Source organism: Gossypium raimondii, chromosome 5, assembly GCF_025698545.1.
Source record: "Gossypium raimondii isolate GPD5lz chromosome 5, ASM2569854v1, whole genome shotgun sequence".
NCBI lineage: Eukaryota > Viridiplantae > Streptophyta > Magnoliopsida > Malvales > Malvaceae > Gossypium > Gossypium raimondii.
This window is the reverse complement of record NC_068569.1, coordinates 3,288,935-3,307,022: the sequence shown is the minus strand read 5'-3', so window position 1 is coordinate 3,307,022 and position 18,088 is coordinate 3,288,935. Positions and strand designations below refer to the sequence as shown.

Here is an 18,088-nt window from a genome sequence, read left to right as displayed (position 1 = left end):
AAACAAAGGAAGGGGAAGCTTACCTTCGGTGGTGGCCTGGTGGGGGAGACCTTCAGCGGAACAATTTGGGTGGGGTTGGGAGACCAAACCAATTCCCACTTATAATAATTAAAAATAATATTTATATTATGTATTATATATATATTTTGAAAGTTGAAAATAAAATTGGTATAATAATTTTTAGGTATTAGAACTTATGCCGTGATTGGTGACACTAATAAAAAATAATAATTTTTGTTACACATAAAAAAAAATGTATTTTGGGTTTGAAATGAAAGTGCCGTCGATTGATCAGGCTATACCTAAAAAAATTATATTCTTTTTAAAAAGAAGGGGTCAGCAATTGATTAGAGGGCACCAATTTTTTTTACTATAGAATTCGCCTAGATTCGTTAATATGAGTGCCTTTATCCTATTTTAGTATTTATTTTATATTATTTATGTAAAAGACCTTAAATTTATTATTATATTTTTTGAAAAATTTATGTATTTTTATATGATATGGTTGGTTTAGTCAAAATTTTACATACATGATTTTATATCAATTAAGTATGATTTGCAATTTCGTAAGTTTTAAAATTTTTGCAAGTTAAAAGAAATTAAATTTTATATATCTATTGTAAAATAAAAATCCGATTGAATGATAAAATGATTTCCATGGGTTCGAATTCGAAGGAGTTGTAATTTCAACTTGTTTTTATGTAAAATGAGGAAAACCTCAAGATTATATATATAATTAATTTAGAGCCGTTTTGGAGTAAGAAGCCGTGATATTACAGATTAATGGATCATAATAGCAGGCATGCTATGCCAAAACACAGACCTTTCTCTCTTCTTGGCCATCAACAAGGCACTGCCTTTTAGCTGTTAATCACAATTAATCCAGACTACTTCTTCAGACTCATCTGGAATTAATGATATCTTTTTCTGAAGTTTAATTTCTCAAACTGGTCCTTTCTTACAACTGAGCTTTTCGTTCTTTATATAGAGGAGGAAAGCTAAGTAAGCAGATAAGAGAGAATCTGCTTTTTTGGTTTTACCTGACTCATCAAACTTAAAGGACATTACTCAGCAAACTTTAAAGGACATGACTCAACAAACTTTAACAAAAGATAAAGGACAATAATTTACATAGTCTCTTCTGTGTCAGCTTAAAGATAAAGGACAACAAACTTTAAAGGACATGACTCAACAAACTTTAAAGGACATGACTCAACAGCTTTTCTGATTTCAGCTTAATGATTCAGTCTCTTCTGTGTCATAGTCGGTGTCTATGTGAGAGGTGATATTAAATTCTTCTATTTTCCTCCTTTTTTCTTCACGTGCACTGTAACTTTTCAATTCCAGCTGTTCTATTCTTTTTTCAAGGTCATCAGGTGGTATCACATCATCATCATAGCTGGGAAGTAAAGTGGGTTTTGATTTTGTTTGATTTTTGGCTTGATCCTGCTTCATGTATATTCTTCCATGCTGGTGTGTCTTGCACTGCCTGGTTGCAATACATGGGATACTCTTGAGACCATTCTTTTGGATCTGGTATGTTGGTCCAATATTCATTCAAGGCTTCTTTCAACTGTTTTTGATAAGGCGTAGGTGTCTACAAAATTTTATTGAATAATAAAATAATCTTTAATGTGGGAAATTTATATAATTTTTAAAAAATATAGACTCGTGTTACATGAGAAAAATAAAATAATGAACATACATGAAACTAATAAATGTAAACGTTAAATGACGCTATCCTATTCATTGGGATAGCTTTTATATATAGTTTTAGGATTTTCATGCAAAATGTTCTGATAGAGTGGAGAGAAATGGAAGGAGATAAAGGAACAGTGTGTCTGACTGGAGGTACTGGGTTCGTAGGTTCATGGCTCATCAAGAGGCTTCTTCAGGAGGGTTATTCTGTTCGTACCACTGTCAGGGCTGATCCAGGTAACACTACCGTTTTATAAGCAGATCCATTTAAATATATCAGTTTCAAGCTGAGAAAATTAATATTTTGAGCAGATGTACATGATTTACTGCCATATTCCTGTTGAAATTTTACAGAAAACAAAAGAGACCTTACTTTCCTCACTAGTCTGCCTGGAGTAGCCGAAAAGCTGAAAATCTTTAGTGCAGATCTTAATGACCCCAACAGTTTCGATGCAGCCATTGAAGGAAGCAAGGCAGTGCTCCATGTTGCCACTCCTTTGAGTTTCGATGGTAAAGAATCTCTGGAAGCGGTAACAGAGAGGTCAACCAGTGGAGCACTAGGCATCTTGAAGGCATGCTTAAGATCAAAAACAGTGAAGCGCGTTGTGTATACTTCAAGTGCAGCCACTGTTATTTACAATGGCCAAGAGACGGACATGATGGATGAGAGTTTCTGGACTGATGTGGATTTCGTTATGCAAAAATTAAACCCAAAAACACATCCTTACCTTATTTCCAAGACATTCACAGAAAGGGCGGTTCTTGAATTTGGTACACAACATGGACTGGATGTGGTGACAGTGAATCCTGGTTTGGTTGTTGGTCCTTTCATATGCCCCAGGTTCCCTGACTCAGTGCGCTCATCATTGGCGCTGGTCTTAGGTACAAACTTGCTACTTGTCTCAGTAATATTTTTCTGTTTCAGCCTAAATAGACTTATTAAACGAGGAAGCTGAATAATCTGTACAGGGAACCGATCTGAGTATGGTATCCTTCTGAATATTCCCATGGTGCATGTTGATGATGTGGGAAGTACAATTGTTCTTCCAACACCATAAGCCTTGACAAGTTGTCTGAATTCCTAGGTGGGAAGTACCCAGAGTTCCCAATTCCATCACCAGAGTGAGTAACAGTCCAAACTTGCATGATAAAAATCAGAGTTATACTCCAACTTGTTATTTGTGTGTTGCACAGAACCTTGGCAGAAATCAAAGGTCCGAAACTTCCTGGTGTGTCATCAAAGAAACTGTTGGGCATAGGTTTCGAATTTAATAATGGGCTGGAGGAAATGTTTGATGGAGCCATTCAGTGCTGCAAGGAAAGAGGATATCTGTAGTTGAGCAAGGGCCTGGATGGAATCAGTTGAAATATGCAATATATTAGTTCCCTTGTCTTCATGAATCATGAAGCATTGTTATAAGCAGTTAAAATGTTTCCAAGCTAGTTTCTGCATTATGTATTATTGCTTCTTTTGCTCAACATTTTATGGATCTTAAATCGTGATGCAAATAACTTGTGAATTAATCATTTTAAATTCATCGTATAAATTTATACTTGTAACAAATATCATAAATTCATAATTCTTTCGATTAAAAATAAAATAAATATACTTTTTTGGTTAAATTTTACTATTAGACCTTGTATTTTGTGTAAACTGTGGATTTAGTACCTATACTTAATTTTGATCAATTTTAGTCTCAATACTTTTCTAATTTTAAAATTTTAGTCCCGATCCAATAGTAACAATTAAATCTGTTTGGTTAAATTATGTCATAAGTCCCGTATTATACGTAAAGTTATAAATTTAGTCAATGTTTTCCAATTGGATCATTCTTAGTGGCTATATGTTTTAAATTTCAAAATTTTAGTCTTAATGCAAACCACATGTGTTAAATCTATTAATTGATCTTTTGTGAGTAATATGTGAAAATAACAAATAAACATAGCATTACACATGTGATCATATATTCGACACATCAAATTTTAAAAATAACATAACTTAATTTAATGAATTTAATAGCTATCATTTAGTTAGGACTAATATTTTCAAATTCTAAAAGTACAGGGACTGAAAATGACCAAATTAAAGTACAGGTACTACATTCACAACATATGCAAAGTACAGGGTCCACTAGTAGAATTGACCCTTTTTTTTAATTCGTTTATTCCTCCTCCCCTTCGTTCCAGGTTGCCCATAGAAAGTGGCTTCTCCATCTTTGCTTCCTGTTTCTCTTTCTCGGTTTCTTCTTCGATCCTATTATTTGAGTATTTGAGTAACAGCAATGGCGGACAAGCCAAGCCGAGCCTTGATTTTATACGGTGACGGGTTGGCCCGTTTCATTCACCCATCACATGCCCATCTCCACTCTCTCGCATCTACTGCCAACTGTGGTTTCTTCAGCCTCCCTAATGCTCCTCCTTCAGGTTCCCCTTTTCAATTCCTTGTCTCTTTTCTTGTTTTTCATTTTCAGCTCCCTCTTTTAACAGTGGGTAATCAATATATAATCTCTTTAAAATGCACCCAAACATTGAAAGATAGATTCTTTTGCTTTCTTCTTCTTCTTCAGATTGCTATGAAAAATTCTGGATTTTCCTAATTGATTCGGCTGTTTTTAGTGTAATTAAATATAATTGTTTGGAATGGATGAAATTACGATGGATTTTCTTAGTTTTTCGTTCTTTAATTTGGTACTTAGAGATTACAACGATTGGTTGGAAGTTGGAACCTTACTGATTGACAGAATAAGCTTTAGGTTCTATGTTAGTTCAATAATTAGTCAAAGTGTAAGTCTTTGCTCCATTCCTTTGATAATTCATCTCAATTTAACAGCTCCCCTTGCCTTTCTTAGTAATTAATTCATGCTTCTTTTCGCATATTTTTTTAATTGTTGTTATTCATCCACCATATGGGAATTTACTTGGATTTAGACTGCAGAAAGCGAGGATGATAGGACTGTAAGAGAGTTTGCTGTGCTGGTGGATGCCTTTGAGACATTGAACAAGGTGAGATGCCCTATAATTCTAGGTTATTTGATAAGTGAATTTCATGATAAATTCTTCAATGTTCTTTGGTTTCATGACATTTTCTCAGAACGGCCAATTTTCTAGTGAGGTAAAGTCTCAAAAGTCATCTTTGATTCCAACCATGTCTGAGAGGTATTATCATATACACTTTGCTGGGTTTTAATTGTTGGAAGCTATAATATGCCACTCAACATGCGTCTTTTATCTCAGTTCAGGTTTATGGGAATGAAAGCTGCTATATTGAGTAACAATTCTGGTTTGAAGTCTTTCGGAGAAAAACTTGGCTTCAATGTATTGAACTTGAATGGATTGTTTGGAAATAGTAATACTCCCCCTGTTTCATCGATTGATAATTTGGCTTCTAAGTTGCTGTCCTTACTTGGATTCCAAGAAGGGAAGGTAACGGAATCCAACCAGTTCGATTTAGTGATTTTGCATATTGGGTATGGGGAGAACTTGAATGCTAATAGTGGCAATGATGTGGAATTCTTGAATGCTTTGCTTGGTGCTATTATGAGTATAGCTAAGCCTGGAACTGAAATTGGTTCTCGTCTACTCTTGTCCCTTGTAATGAGCTATGGGTCTGTGTCAAAGGCTGATGAGCCGGGTTTGTCCATTTTGAGCACTAAATATGAGAAGAATCCTAATCTTTCAGCACTTTTCCCTAATCAGAGTTACACCATGAGAGGAGAAAGACAAAGAAATGATGTTAGGTGAGGAAAAATCTTTATGAGCTCTTATTTTGACATTTTGTGTGGATCATTTAACTAATTTACGATGATCAGGCAGTATGGTCCAATGTTATTCGCTCAATATCAGTATGCTGTAACCCGCAAGGATATGGTAGAGACTTTTTCTTTTGAAGAATTTAAAGAGGTACAAACTGACCGAGAGATAATTTTGGAAACCTGTTTGTAGCTTGTTGGTTTAGGTCGCAAAGTAATTTTTACTTGTCATGTCTCCAAAGTCTAAACATGCATCTTTTCAATCTTCATAACCCAAAGTGAAATCGTACATAGAAAACATGGAAATAACCGTGGTATCCTATTTTTGGTTGCAGTGTTCAGGAAATCTTACTATACCGGCTGACCGGTTGCTGCATGAGATAGCATTTAAGCTTTGGAAGGCGCCCAAGTACGGTGCCTAAGAGGGACTTTTATCTGTCTCCGCTTACATGATTTAAAGTTCCAACTTTTGAATATAAGCTCCAAAATAAGAGAAAGGTGATATAGATAAGGTTATGGTGGATCCTGTACTGTTGAAATCCTTTTTCCCAAGGTGTTGTTACTCTTCACCTTAATTTAAGCTGACAATATTTGTCTTTGTATAAGTGGGATATGATGTTACACTTGCTCACTATTGACCCAAGCCAGTTAATGGTCACGTATTGCAGAGTTGATCTCAACTTTATATTGCTCATCATTATATGGGTTAAGGTTCTAATTAAATCCAGTCTTTTAGCTGGTGTGATTGTTTTTCATGTGCTTTGCTTGGCCTTTTTGGGAAAACAATTTGCATTAACAAGATAAATATGCTGCTACTTTGTTACCACAGAAACACAAGGGATGTAGATACGGATTTCTAAAGAATCAAAGTCAATTTGCTTTAGTAAAAAAAAAATGTTAATGAACTATATTCAAACGCAATCAACTATGAGAAAAATTCATTACTAATATACAGTTTCTCTAGTTCACCTCCTCCAACTTGAATTTTTTCCAAATTTTGCAATTACTAATAGAAATATTTTTGAATTTCTCGTTTATTTTCGGAATAACAGAGAAGAAAGAAACATAAGCTACTGTAATTAGAATTAAGCACAGCAATAAATAAAATTAAACTATACACAAAGAACTGACAGTAGACGAGATATACTTTTGAATATCTATACATGTATATATGATTAATGGACTGTACAAAGTATTACCAGCAGCAGCACAAGGATCGAACTAGGAAAGATCAGGTTCACCACAGAATGCATCTGGTTCAAATGATCTTGCTGAATCATCATCGTAAACTCCTGGTATAGCTTGAACCCTAGCTTCTTTAGATGTCATGTAGGAACTGTCTTGACCTCCCTGATCAACATTTATGAGGGGAAGAACACATACAAGTAAGGATACTGCTAGGGTTACTAGTGTGTATTTTAATCTGATCAGCACGGGCTTGACCTGCGGTAGCAAATACATAGATTGGCTTTTAGTGAGTCGATACACCAACAGAGGTTGCCTTCTATAGAGCAAGTGTCAAAGAGCATTGGATTCTATGTCAAATTTAATAAAATTTTCAAGGTTACTTCTAGCCCTAAAAGCTACATGTTATTAGATAAGATTGTTTTGATGACCCTCATTCTATTCTTTTTCTTTTAATGTAAAAAATGGGGATTAAGCTCTTACCAGCCTTGGAAGTTCATAAAAATGACATTTTTTTGTCAATAGAAGCCAGAGGAAATTTATTCAGAAATGGTTTTGTTGATATATGAATTGTCAAAACAGGCATAAAGCAGCAAAGGCTAATAAATGAGAAGTGAAAGAAAGAACTCTGGTACAAATGGGAATACAATATAAGTATACATACTGAAAATGAACCAAGGAGCCTGTCTCGTGCCAAAACTTCAGCAGTCTTCACCCATATCTGTGGAGGAAAACGATATCAGTCTCTATATTGCAAAGTTGGTCTGGTAGCAGTCCCTCGATAATTTGTGAGGACTAAGAAAACATGCTTTTACAAAATCCCAAATTATAAGAAGCTATTTCATTCTAATAAACAGACTTTTGACATAACAAAGTAATAATCATAGATGCTCAAAATCATAGGGACATAAAATTAACTGTTTAGGTAGGCAAGTGGATGACTGAATAATGAATTCTTAGGTTACTGCTAATTAAGGATGCAGGCAATGAAAGTTAGACTTTTATGGCAAGTAAAGGTTACACATTTGAAGGATCAATTCTGGACCTATACTGTATCAAATACTGTTATCCAACCGATTGCAATACCTGTCCATCATACCACCCTGTTTCTTCATCTGCAAGTCATGCAAAAGAGAAATCCCATAAGAAAACCATCAAAGTGGGAGCAAAATTTTGCATGAAACAAAAACATAGAAAGAGAAGAGAGGAAGCTCACATTCGACAGTGGCACTGAGCAAGCGGTTCCCAACATAAGCCCAACCCAAATACATCCTCAAAACAGCAACCGTAACCAAAAGAATCCCGCTCGAAACGGAGGCAAGAACCGGCCTCACCGGATCGGATATGGGCCCCGCCGAACCGAACCAGGCAACTGGTAGACCAACAAAGAGGGCGAAAGAAGCACCCGTAGCGAACAAGCGAGAGCAGTATTCAACAACGTCTACTGAAGCCCAAGAAAAAGGGAAAGATGTGGAGAGGGATTGGTATTCGTTTATGGGCTGTTGTTCGGGTGGAACAGGGCACTCTGTTTCGGGCAAGGGAGGCGTGTTGCTGCCATTTCCACTTTTATAAGATGAGATTGTTTTGGTATTTGAATTATTCGTTTTGATGGGCCGAAGAGGGAGAAATCTGGGTCTTGAGAACGGTGAGTTCGGGACGGGGAAGCTTGGGGCGGAGGCTGGTGGCGATTTTGGTGATAGGTGGAGGAGCGTGGTGGCCATGGTTTCTGTAGTTCACCTGACAATCGAGATTAATATTTTATTATTTTTTTGACAATTTTTTTAGGGTAAACTATATTCAAGTCACTAAACTATTAGTAAACTTATATTTTGGTCATTTTACTTAAAAAAATTACAAAATAATTATTAAATTATTTGAAAGTTTTTATATAAGTGGTTGTGTTATTAAAATCGTTAATGTATGACATTCTCTGTTCGCATTACTCGCACCAATTGAAAGTTTTTATTTTCCTTCTCTTCTATTGTTTAGTTTTTTTCATGAAACAATTTTAAACGTCAAAAGCCTACGAACTAAAATCTAAACAACTTTTTTCTTCGATATTTGATGCTAATCGTTAAATCGATAGGTACTACTAATCCACCATACTAATCAGATTTTCACTTGAAAATCCCTAGTCGGGCTTTTTTATAAAAAAAAAACTTAACAACCTAATAACTTAAATAAAAACTTATGAATAATTCAACCACTTGTAATAACTTTTCTATCCCGAAAGAATATTTATTATTAGGTCATTAAAATAATACGAAAAGTGACTGTTACATTTAAACTCTCAAAAGGAAAAAAATTAAAACGCACATTATTAAAAATCACTATAAAAACAATATCATTTTGTTAAACCTTCATTATAAACTAATATGATATTGTTTATCGGTAACTATATTAATATTACGATACTAATTATTAATTAAATGTTAAAATATTAAAAGACGTTATATTAAATATAAAATAGTTTCATTCATATATTAAAATTTTGAATCTTGGACCAAATAAAGTGAAATCCACTTTTTTTTTTTTAAAGAAATTATCTCCAATGTCAAATTAAAATTTTAAATTAGACGAGTAAGTTAGAAAGGAAAATGGAGAACAAAGGATAACATTATTTGCAGATAATTCTTTTTTTTTCAACACTGAGCTGTAGAGATCACATGTTTACAATTCTAGGGATTGGGATTTCATTTACTTACCCAAAGCATAGATCCCCCCACAGCCACAACTTGTAACACTACTTTATTTTTCTCTTTCCTTTTTTTTTTTTTTCCCTATAGGTAACTTTTCTTACACTTTGACAGACGCTACCTATTCATAAATACTAGACACAAATTTTATAAGTGGTATGGATCCTCCTCCAACCCTACTGCTCCTTTATGCAGCGGCTTTACTTTGAATGGGGATGGGAAGTGCCGATCCCCCACTTCGAATGAGCCAACACCTTCCCCATCCTATCTCTATTCACTTTCTTTGCACATAAAAATGGAAACCTTCCGGTAGCCGCCAGGAAACAGCTAACAAAATACTTATTCCATCAAAACACACCTCACTCCACTGTCCACTTAGCATCCTATATGATTTGGTTTTTGGATTTTCGCCTTTCAATATACATACATTTAAGACGTCGCAGTCGTGTCATCAACTCTGCAAATGATGGTCGTAGATGTGGCTCCCTGTAAATAAGAAAAGACCCGAGTAAGACTAATGCAAAATTTTGTAAGTGGCACACCGTCTAAAATAACAAGAGCTGACTTACAAGATTTATCGGAATGCTTTAATAATCTTACGTGTTCTCCCAATTTCAATCTGTTATTATAGCATCTTCACTTGATTATGATCACAAATTCTTTCACTTAATGTTAGGAAAAGATTACCAGGATTTCTTTTCAGATGTTTATTATACCAGTGTCCAGGAAAGATCGACTAAACATTCAAATGAGATTGAGTAGGTGCAAAGACCACCTGAAAGCATTATATTTAATCATTCTCCTTGCATAGATAAAACAGAGATGTATAGAACTCACGTTTGCCAACATTCATGTATAATCTGTGCAACCATCGGATCAACATCTTCGGGAATTTCTAGACGCCTATTCTGGAATCCAACAGCTCCAACAACTTGCATAGGATTCAAACCTTTCCAGGGAATGCGTAAAGTAACCAACTCCCATAATATCACACCAAAACTGTACACATCACATCTGCAACCAAGCCGGTCTATTTGTTTTAGAACAAAACAGAAATGTAATACACATGCAAGCTATTGTGGTGTTGAAGTCACTTACTTCTCATTGGCTGGTTCATTCCTTAAAACTTCAGGTGCCATCCATTCGGGCTGCAGTCCAGCAGAAAACTTTTACTTTATAAAAAATGAAGACAGATTTGGATAAATCGGAAAGTAAGAGAAAACACAAAGTGAACAAGGATTATCCTTTAGTAATACTACCGTTCCAGCAGTAGACTTTGAAGACAGGAAAGTATGATGCTTTGAGCGTGACAACCCAAAATCACAGACCTGAATAGCCAAGCAAAACACGTTCAGACAATGCAACTGACATCTTTTAGAAGAAATAAAGCAATCTGTAAAGTTGCTTAAATAAACCATGACTAAAATCAAGGAAGACTTTTGGCCAGAAAATAGGTTTGAGATAAGCACCTTTACAACCCAGTTCTTATCAACAAGGAGATTTGGTGTTTTCAAATCTCGATGCACTATAGTAGGATTGCTTGTGTGCAAATAATTCATTCCTTTAGCCTGCAAACAATAAAAAAGCAATGCTTAAATAGAAACTACAACCAAGAATGGAAGAAGAGTGAAAGGGAAAATAGACGGAGATACTTTTATACAAGATATGAAGCAAAAGAAAATAAATAATTTATTCACTTGAGACTCTTACCACATCAAGAGCCATTCGCATTCGTCTCTTCTCATCAAGTTGATGATTGGGTCGATGCAGTAGCTTATACAAACTTCCCCTGCATAACAATGAGGGAGAAGCACAAAAGCTGTAAGACAGGTTGGCCAACTTTGGCAATTAGAATTAATAAATAAACTTTTTGGCAGAAACGACAGCAACAATAGAGGTCTAGTATTTATCTGAATAAAAAAGAAAACACACATCTAGAGGACTCAGTGTTTTCATACACAGAAAACCAAAAAATGTAAAACCACCATAAAATTTAAAATACCTACTAAATACAAGGTGCAAAAAAAATGCAAAATTACTAACCAAAAAAACATTGAAGACTAAAGATAGAACTAATTGGATTGTAGACTTGGATTGTATAAAGAAAATCAACCTGGGAAGAAACTCTGTCAGTATAGAGAAATGAGGGGAGCGAGTAACAGCTCCCATGAAAAGAACAACATTTGGATGCCTCAACCTTAACATGATTTCAACCTGCAAGGATCATCAAACAGATATGATTTCAGCGTAAATTCTACAGGAAAGTTGAGCTCACAAGCATGAGAGGATATAAACATGCATGATGCTATAGAAGGTATTTCTGGGGCTCACTTCACATTTAAATTGAACTAGTGCGTCACCAGAGAAATCTTGATCTAGAAACTTCTTCACAGCAACCTCCTGAAGAGCCAACAAAAACAAATATACAAACACTCAAATGAAAATGCAATTAAAAGACATTAAAGAGACTTTTTGAATAAAACATATACTGTTATCAATCAATAGAGAATAATTTAAAAGAAACTAAATAACTAATGCTGATGCTCTTAGTAGACTTTCTGCATCTGTTAGATTTTTGAGATATTCATAAGTTTGAACCATATATTATGACAATTATTCGATCACATGACCAACTCCCTTTTCCTACTATGAAATAAAGTCAATATCACTGCTCAGTGAAAGATTAATACTTTTGGACATTTTAGCATGTAGCAATTTTATTGTGGTCATCATATCATCTACTAGTAGTATACTACTAAAATTTCCATGAATAAAATGGAGTAATAGAATGTAACTCACAGTGCCATTCCAATCTGCTCGGTAGACCTCGCCATATGATCCTGCAAGACAAGAGTTCATCTATTAAGAATGACTGGCAAGGAACAGTCAAAGTGATAATCAAGTTACACATTCTATGACTCTGTAGGGCCAATTAAACATAATACAAAAAGGGCTCAATCAAGTAAGCTAGATCCAATTTTTAAATTCAGTATACCAAAAAAGCAGGTTCAACGTATTTCACAAACATCATTTGCAGCTATCAACTCTAGCAGGCTTCGACAATCCTGTTCATACAGAATGTGAACCATACTGGATTGACCAGTAGGACTGTGTTGAGTAAAATGAAAGAACAGGCAAGAGTTATAAACTATTGATAGGTTTGGTAGAGAGTAGGAAGCATTGGCAGATAACTTTTATATATTTGGCATATTCTCCAGCTTTTCATGGTATATTTCCGTCCAATAAAAACAGAAACACAAAGAAACCTAGCCAGCATTTGTGTAGTTGTGTTACAAGCTGTATCACACTAATAATAGTAATACGATATCCAGAACTTGAAAGAAAAATGGAAAGTGTGCCAGACACGATAACAATGAATAAGATTAATTGGGTGATACGAATAAAAATGAATAAGATTAATTGGGTGATTACGAGGCCTTACCAATACCAATGCGTTCACCAATTTGAAGATCCTCCCATGGAATTTCCCATTCAGAAACCTCCCTAGGCATAGGATAAATCTTCTCACTGGGATCATTGCCAACCAGATGCCAGTCACTACCTGCAGTTTCTATCCCTTCTAATGCAGATTCTTTACAGAAATCCAAATTAGAAGCCCTTTGTATTAGTTTCTCATCCGTGGTCAAGACATTTTCTGGTTGTATTTGGCAGAACTCATCAGAGGAGCAGGAGGGCTCGTGAATTTGTATCCAATCATTAGTTGTATAACCAACAAGAAGTCCCTCTTTTGAAGCATCGGAGGAAGATGCAACATTAGTTTTTACGGCATTCAATTCCATTTGCTTTTGTCTAATGAAGTTAGTATTTTCTGAAGTCTCCATTCCAGATGACACAAGAGAGAGCTCATTGGTTGACAATTTATTTGAATGGCAGCTAGAAGCTACATCTACATTTGTCCCTTTCACTACTTGGTCAGACATGCATTGTTCACCAAGGTCCTGTGAATTAATATCCATGAACAAATCTGGAGGTGGTGATGCACCACTCTCCAACAGAACAGCATGTAATTTCTGAGCAAATTCTGGGTCCTTTGCTGCGCTAATAACATACTTAGACACATTTTTAACCTTCCTCTTTTGAGCTGCAGATGGTTTGTCATGAATGGCAGAAACACATTCACTGGATTTAGAAGCCGAGGGAAGAAGCTTCCCTAAGTCCTGTTCAGATCTCTCAGAGACAGCTCTTCCAGCAAAGTTCCTCTCATCTTTATTTGTCTGACTGCTGACCAATTCCACTGACCTCAAGGCACCAGCTTTAGAGCTTGTATCTAGAGTGGCTGAAACTGCCATATTTTCAATTCCTTGATCAAGCAGCAAACGTGAACCTCGAGAGGCTTCAGTAAGATCAGTAAAGCCCCTTACACCTAGTGCAGAATTTAGGAGGTGACAACTTGGTACTTCAGCAGGAATTAGCGTCCCAGGAGCACCCATCAGATCAATAATATACTCACTGCATTTTTTTCAGATAATTAATTGCATCAGCAATGTGCCAAAACAAAATTGGTATGATACCATGGTGAGGGACCAACTTAAGAAAATAGACGCTGGAGGAAAATACCTTCCATTGTTGATTCTAACCAAGTTCACTGCTCCATCATCGGTACCAGTGTAATAGCTGCCTTTGACCAGCATGCACGGGAGATTAATTCTATCAGCTAGAACCTAGAACAAGAAGCAAAAAGAAATTTCCTTTTAAAAAGTCCAAACACCTTCCTTCTTCATGCATGGTAAAATTAGACAAAAGTGACAATGATACTACAATTAGCAAAACACAGTGTAAAAGTAGTCATCAAATGAAAATTTCCTGAGCTAGTTTAACTTGTGAAAATAAGACGAGTAAAGGGTTTTTACAACCTTAAAAAGCAGAGCTCTGTGGCGGGAAAGTCCAACATCAAGACGTCCAAGTGGAAGAATGATGGTTTTAAGAGAATTTTGTAACTCATAAATTCTTGAAGTCCACATTCTCAACATCTCTTCAGCATCAGCAACGGGACCACCCATTCTATTAACAACCATTTCCGCAATTTTCTGAATCATGCCACTTACAACTGGGCTGCGGCCAAAAGATCGAGACTGCACATAAATGTTATATACTCTTTTCTCAAGCTCTTGCAGTTCAGGATCAAGCAACCGGTTAACCAAAATTACTTGATAATCCACATTATCTAAAACTGATACCGCTCGAAGATCAACCAAAGAAGGCATTTTCCCTTGTGCACCCAGAGTTGAGGCAATGCCATACACGTCATAAAATCCATCCACAATTTTTTCATTATAGTTTACAACATTATAATTCTGCAAATAACACAAAATAGAAATTAGGTTTCTTTTTCTCAGAAGAAAAAGGATATATATTAACTAATGAATCCTAGAACTTGTCTTACAAAAGACAACAAAAAAAGCATGTACAGCATTTATAAAGTAAACCAAAGGAGGAAAATCGATTGATTTCAAAATTAGTTCAATAGAAAAACCGATAATGAAAACTAACATCAATTAGTATTCATATCCATAGTGGCATTTACTACACAACACACCACCATAATAACTGAACCAATAACAAGTGCTTCTCATACAAACATATAACTTCTCATACAAACATACATGTAAAGTTTATGGCAAACAAGAATAAGGAAAAAGGCTTCCCATTCCAACTAGCTATGGTTAAAAAGGACTTTGGCATTATGTAGGAACTATTAATATTTTTTTTTAAAAAAAACTGTCATTACTATATAATAAAGTAAATTTGTCATATAATTGAAACACAACCTATTGCTGGCCAGTGCAAAGCATAACTCCACGAAGTTAAAGATGATAAGTTATCATAGAAAATGAATAAAACCAATAAGGATGTACCAATTTCTATATGTTGCAAAACTTCAATTAATTGAGCTTGACATGCAAATCAAAAGCATTTATAAACAAAAACAATAAAAGAAAGATAACAAGTATTTTTTTTCTCCCAATCAACCCTTGGTCAATAAGAATGGCATCGAAGATAAGAACTTTCCAAAATTAACACATGAAATAGGAGGTCCAAAAATGAGATCCGCAATTGAAAACTCCTCGTATATGATGATACATTAATGAATATACTAGTAATATGTAATGAGTAAGCATGAAATGCAATCGTAATTCAAAAGGAAAAAAGAAATACCAATATCAATTCACAAAATTATTCAAATTCCAAATGACAAAAAGGTACAGAAATATTGAAACCTGGTAATAATCAGATTAAGGGGGGAAATAAACACAAAGTGGCCATTAATACTTTTTTTGGACAATGAAATTGTCAATTACTACTGATTCAAAGAGGAAATGCAATTTCGAAAAAACCTAATTATAAAAAATGAAAGTTTCAAAAAATTGAAATACGAAAAATTATATTACCCAATAACGAATCGAGAGGAACTCAACGAAGGTATTGGTATCGGTTCCGGCGAGGCTAATCCTTTTAGCAGCGTCGATCTGAACCGTCTCGGGATCCGAGGCACTGATCGCCAAAGCCAACTGCATCTGAAATTCTTCCTCTAATAAACTAAAATCCACCTCATCCCCAGCTGTCCTATCTCCCCCGACCGGTTCAACGGCCCCAACTCTCCCCATTGTCCCCGAACTACCCCAAGACGATGAAGAAGAAGTCGTCGTTTCCATTCCCGTTACGCTCGTCGAGTTCGAGTTAGGACTCGGACTCGGGCTCGGAATCGAGCTGATCACGGGCTGTGCCTCCGCCAATCGTTGCTGCTCATTTAATCCACTGCCGATGTGGAGTTTCCTCAACAGATGCTTCATTTTCGGCATCGAACATCAACGGCGACTTTTATTTTCCTTTCTCTTTCTTTTCTTTTTCTTTTTTTTATTATTTCGATTCCCCTCTTTCCTTTGTAAGAAATAAAATTTTCTTTTTACTGGTTTTTTTTTCTTTTTGGTTCTTGATTTTGCTCTTCCTAATAACCTACGCCCAATACTAAGCAGATTCACTTAACCTGCGCACTCTTCGCCGTCAAGCTACCACTTGAAAGACTTTTAAATTAACCGTTCACTCATTCCCTCCAATACGCACACAAAAATAGTAGACTTTAAAATAGTATTCTTCTACTACTACTACTACTACTATTTATGTGTAATATTTTTGCCACAATTTAAGGTCTAATCATGCTCCATGCCATACCTCTTATCTTGAATAATTTCACACCGTCTGATTGATTTCTAGTGAAATAAAGCTAGTTTTTTTGTGATCGGAAAACAACCAGAATCAAAAAGAATAGAAAACCGTACGATGATCAAAGAGAGATTTTGAGTCATTTCACATTGTCTGAGTAGTTTTAGTGAAATCTAGCTAGTTTTTCGAATTGTAAATGTCTAAAAATTAACAACTATGAAATTTTGTTCATTACGCCGACAATTCATTTATTTTTAATTTTCATCTATGACTGATTCCCTCACACGTTACAATTTAAATACAGAAAAAAAAAATCGTTATCATTATAAATTAAATAAAAACACAAAAATTTGCTGCTTTTATTTAACAAATATTAAATTTATAGTTTTTTTTTACTTTCTAATTTATAACCCAATTTATAATGCTTCTCTATTAGAAAAAAAAAGAATATGTAACCTTTTTTTTAGGTTTTGCTGTTACAAATATAATATACTCATATACATGGATAATTATAATGCTGAATTAAATTAGAGATGCCAATAGTAATTGGCTATGAGGTTATTCAATGACATTAGAAAGAGATGAAGTGTTCAAGATCGAAGTAAGGTTAATGTTACAAGGTTTCGACTAGCTTGGGACAAAGGTTATCGACAAGTTAAGCTTGAATCTGATAATGCTTTGTTAGTGGAATTAATTTTAGCTGGTAAATCTATTGATAGTTATATTGTAGAATTATCGGCCATTCATAAGCTGGTACAGAGGAATTGGAAAGTACCTATCCGTTACATTTCTAGAATTTACAATGTAATTGTAGATTTTATGGTCAAGCATGTTACTATAGGATTCATAAGTATTCAGGTGTTCTTCAAACCTCCTCAAGCTATGCATGAGTTAATTTAAAAAGATATTACGGGCTTTTGATTTTAAGTTTGTTAGTGTAACCATCTAGTGCTGATTTTATTTATTAAAAAAAATTAAGACAAAACGCAACGCATGTAAAATTAAACACGATTTATCTACGAAACACGTATTCATAATATACGTATTATTGAAGATTGACCTATCATAATTACAAAATGTGAAATTCAAATTTGAGAATTGAAAATTTGTTAACCAATAATACTACTATTTATTTTGTTATTTAGTTGTTTTTAATAATAAAAATTGGTAATATTTTTCCTGGTAGAAGACGGTTGGATAACCATTCATCTATGAATTGTTTATATGTATGCATATAAAATCTTTAATTTAAGTTGGTATTAGTATAATAACAGTTAGGTTTTTATATATACAACCGATTTTAACATCTCTCATTTTAAAAATATTAACCTATTTTGTATCTTATTGATTTTTAAAAGTATATATTTAGAAAATAATCCAAAATTTCACACCCAAAATAATATAATAAAAATTTTAGACGTACAATGAACGGAGCCGGTTGATTAGAAAATGGAGATTCCATTAATTCTTCCTTCAACAACAATATTTTTTTCTCTTCGTAATGTACATAAAGAAAAACATGATAATCCAAAATTATGGCACAAGTTCTAATTATATTTTATGGAAATAGTTATACGG

At 34.7% G+C, this 18,088-nt stretch overlaps 3 protein-coding genes and 1 pseudogene across 6 annotated transcripts; 2 read left to right on the top strand and 2 right to left on the bottom strand.

The window, feature by feature from the left end:
• Positions 1 to 1,764: 1,764 nt before the first annotated feature.
• Positions 1,765 to 3,232, top strand: LOC105768006 (vestitone reductase-like; annotated as a pseudogene).
• A 645-nt stretch (positions 3,233 to 3,877) lies between these two features.
• LOC105768007 (uncharacterized) lies at positions 3,878 to 6,202 on the top strand. 4 transcript variants are annotated; one of them, XM_052631694.1, is made up of 6 exons: positions 3,878 to 4,122; positions 4,634 to 4,701; positions 4,790 to 4,854; positions 4,938 to 5,435; positions 5,512 to 5,598; positions 5,783 to 6,202. In XM_052631694.1, exons 1-5 carry the CDS (start codon positions 3,981 to 3,983, stop codon positions 5,549 to 5,551), a joined length of 813 nt encoding a protein of 270 aa, XP_052487654.1. In that variant the 5' UTR covers positions 3,878 to 3,980; the 3' UTR covers positions 5,552 to 5,598; positions 5,783 to 6,202. The 4 variants fall into 4 exon arrangements, with proteins under 4 accessions (XP_052487654.1, XP_052487653.1, XP_012443140.1 ...); XM_012587686.2 differs by having other exon boundaries at positions 3,880 to 4,122; positions 5,508 to 5,598; XM_052631692.1 differs by having other exon boundaries at positions 3,896 to 4,122; positions 4,627 to 4,701; positions 5,508 to 5,598.
• Positions 6,203 to 6,509: 307 nt separating this feature from the next.
• Positions 6,510 to 8,390, bottom strand: LOC105768008 (uncharacterized protein ycf36). The gene is made up of 4 exons (XM_012587688.2): positions 7,849 to 8,390; positions 7,719 to 7,747; positions 7,297 to 7,353; positions 6,510 to 6,890 (listed from the first exon to the last, which is right to left on the bottom strand). Exons 1-4 carry the CDS (start codon positions 8,351 to 8,353, stop codon positions 6,669 to 6,671), a joined length of 813 nt encoding a protein of 270 aa, XP_012443142.1. The 5' UTR covers positions 8,354 to 8,390; the 3' UTR covers positions 6,510 to 6,668.
• An 840-nt stretch (positions 8,391 to 9,230) lies between these two features.
• LOC105768005 (probable serine/threonine-protein kinase SIS8) lies at positions 9,231 to 16,443 on the bottom strand. Its single transcript, XM_012587685.2, has 13 exons — positions 15,739 to 16,443; positions 14,203 to 14,643; positions 13,907 to 14,010; positions 12,771 to 13,798; positions 12,128 to 12,168; positions 11,660 to 11,728; positions 11,442 to 11,542; positions 11,039 to 11,117; positions 10,798 to 10,896; positions 10,588 to 10,656; positions 10,427 to 10,476; positions 10,166 to 10,342; positions 9,231 to 9,814 (listed from the first exon to the last, which is right to left on the bottom strand). Exons 1-13 carry the CDS (start codon positions 16,147 to 16,149, stop codon positions 9,712 to 9,714), a joined length of 2,772 nt encoding a protein of 923 aa, XP_012443139.1. The 5' UTR covers positions 16,150 to 16,443; the 3' UTR covers positions 9,231 to 9,711.
• Between the last annotated feature and the right edge of the window lie 1,645 nt (positions 16,444 to 18,088).